General features: G+C 56.5%; 1 protein-coding gene across 1 annotated transcript in view; it reads left to right on the top strand.

Moving 5' to 3' along the window:
• The window catches only part of COL26A1 (collagen type XXVI alpha 1 chain), a 178,446-nt gene that overhangs the window by 162,252 nt on the left and 13,272 nt on the right, over positions 1-2,922 (top strand). Inside the window, exon 6 of the mRNA XM_007468820.1 lies at positions 1,052-1,208. Coding sequence (XP_007468882.1) covers positions 1,052-1,208 — 157 coding nt within the window. The remainder of the gene's footprint in view (positions 1-1,051; positions 1,209-2,922) is intronic.

Raw genomic sequence — 2,922 nt, 5'->3', positions numbered from 1 at the left:
GTGTGCCCAGACAGGCCCACCCTCAGCCCCATCCTCAGAACACTTTCATCTCACACACTGAGTCGAAGGCTCTAGCAGGACGCGGGATCCAGGTTTCTAAGAGCGGGAAGGGCCGTGAGACACTGGGCCTCTTCCTTCCTGTCTGGCAGATCGGGACAGGAAGCCGGGCTCCATCTGATATGGCCCGGGAACCGCAGGGCCCCCTCTGCTGGGGTGGGTGGGTCTACTGTGTGCTAGCATCTGCCTGCCTGCCCTGTGCAGATCCTGGGCACGCAGCGCCCCCTGCTAGCCTCTTTGGGGACAGCAGGGCCTGTCTGAGGCCTCCTGGCTCCCAGTTCACGTGAATTAGGGAGAGTCTCCCACTGAGGCCCTGGGTCCTTTCGGTTTTTGACCCCTGCTTTCCTCCAGGGGAGAGGACAGGCTGCTTTCCAGGCTGGCCCTGAGTGACCATGGCCACTTCTGTTTCTCTGGAGCTCCTGCTAAATATCATGCGTCAAGCTGGGCCCATTTATTTATTCTTCCTCCTTCTTTTCTTCTCTTTGTTCTTCTTTTTTTCTTTTCTTTCCCTTCCCCTTCCCTTTCTTTCCCTCTGCCCCTCCCTCCTTCCCTCCCTTCCTCCCTCCCTTCCTTCCTTCCTCCCTCCTTCCATCCATCTGTTCATACACAAACATTCCCTGACTGCGTTGTTTGTGCCCTGAGCCAGGCAGTGTGGGGGACAGGTGGGCCCAGTCCCTCCCTTGAGAGGAGCCGGTGAAGTGGAGGTGACCGTGGTCGTTATTCCAACAACCACTGTCTAATCCCAGTGATAGCCGCTCTAGGAGAAAAGTACGGTGACTCTGAACGTGTCCAAAGGGGACCCGCCTGAGCCCAAGGGTCAGGAGGGCTTCCTGAAATGGGAAGGGGAGGGGGGCAGGGGTGGGAGAACATTCCAGCGAGGGGACTGGTGGTCCCAAGAGCAGTGGGCAGCTGCTGGTCTCCTGGGGCACACGTTCCCATTCACATGTGTCCCCGGCCTGGCCTGGGCCTGACCCTCTGCCCTTTTCTGGCCCAGGTTCTCCTTCTGCAAGCAGCAGAGCGGCCCTCGGGCCCTGACAATGACCTGCCGACCCCCCAGAGCACCCCACCGCCCTGGAACGAGGATTTCCTCCCTGACGCCCTCCCTCTCGCCCACCCCGGGCCCCAAAGGAGAAGGCCCACGGGCCCGGCCGGTGAGTGAGGCCTACAGGGGAGGCGTGGCCTCCCAGGGCCTGCACAAGGAGGTCATACATGCCCATGTGGCATTTTGCAAAACTGAGCTAATGTTTAAAACCTGGGGGGATTTCACATAAAAACCAGGATTTCTCGCTTCTCTTGGAAAAATGGAAGATCTGGCCATTGGGGTTGGCTGTCTCTTAATAGAAACGATTGGCTGGGACTTCCCTGGTGGTCCAGTGGTTAAGACTCCACACTTCCAATGCAAGGGGCACGGGTTTGATACCTGGTCAGGGAACCAAGATCCCACATGCTGTGTGGTGTGGCCAAAAATATATATTAAAAAAAAATTTTTAAAAGAGAAACAATTGGCTGCAGCTAAGTCGCAGCTGCCCCTGCAGATCCCATTCAAGATCTGCAGTTTGCTGTAGTCCTCACCATTCTTTATTGCCTCACAGTCCAGCTACTGTCCTCACTGATTTCCCTGCTGCCCCTTAGCATCTGCACTTAGGCCCCCAGCCCAGCTCCATCCTTGATTGGCTCAATTTTACAGCAGCCCCTGCCTGTATACCACCAGGGACGGGCAGCTTACTGACTGCCCCCCTTCTGGGGGATCCTCTCTGAACTCTCTGACCCAAGTTGGAAGACATCCACTCACCTGTTGTTTTCACCCTTCCCACCACACTTTGAAGCCAGAGGTAAATGTTTTCTCTCTGCAGTTTCTATCCATTGGTTTGGACTCTGCTCCCTGGGACTGCAGAAAGTAATAATAACTGTAATACTGGTAGTCAGCATTGTTGAATGCCTGCCACGTGCCAGGAGAAGCGCTGGGGCTTTACCCTGGGCAGTAAGCTGGCACTGTCTGCGTGGCTGAACTCAAGGGTTTAAGGCTGAGATCTCATCTGACTGGTCAGTATCCATGCTGTGCCAGTTATTAAATATTTTTATATCACCCTAGTCTGTACAGATATCATTGCTAATCATTCCAGTAAGCTCGTGAAGCTCAGGTTACAGAGGAGAGAACTGAGGCTCAGAAAAGTGACCCCTGGGGTCACCCAGCGATCCAGGGCCATTTTGACTCAGTGATTCTCTGACCCACTGGAGCCCTTTGCAGGTGATGCCTTCCCTCCTCCTGTCCCCAGGTTGAGCCCCCAGCTTCTTAGCACTCCTGCCCAGACTCAGCTCTGAGCACACGCTCCATCCCCTTCCCTGCCTGTAGACCCACAGCAGTGGGAGAGTTGCCTCCAGTGGCCAGTCCTGGGGCCAGGGAAGCATCAGATATTCTGTAGTCTCTGGAGGCTGGGAGGGTGTAGGGGTGAACTTAGGCCTGCTATGATAGGAGGGTGCATCTCACTTTGGGCCCCCCCACCCCACCCCCCGCACCTCTCTAGCCACTCTCCCCAAAGTCTCATTTCCAGAGGGCTGCCCCATGCTCATCTTCAGATCCTTCTTCTGGGACTGAGGAGGGAGTGGGGGCTGGGGGGAAGGGGGGCTTCTCATCCCCTGGAGGACCCAGGCCCTAACACCCCCTGGAGGGGAGGGAGGAAGCTGGGATGGACTCCAGGTCTCCTGGGGCACCTTTCTTCTTACCGGGACGTGCAGTTCCCAAGAATGGCCACCACGTGGAGCACAAACCCTACAAATGCTGACACCTGGGTGAGCCCTGGAATCCTCGCGAGCAGGTGGGAATCTCTGGAAACCGGCAGCTCCAGGGCCTCCATCAGTTCAGCA

The sequence above is a fragment of the Lipotes vexillifer genome, unplaced genomic scaffold (assembly GCF_000442215.2).
Source record: "Lipotes vexillifer unplaced genomic scaffold, Lipotes_vexillifer_v1.1 scaffold12, whole genome shotgun sequence".
NCBI classification, from domain to species: Eukaryota; Metazoa; Chordata; class Mammalia; order Artiodactyla; family Lipotidae; genus Lipotes; species Lipotes vexillifer.
The sequence above is the reverse complement of the archived record's forward strand: the minus strand, read 5'-3'. Positions and strand labels throughout refer to the sequence as shown.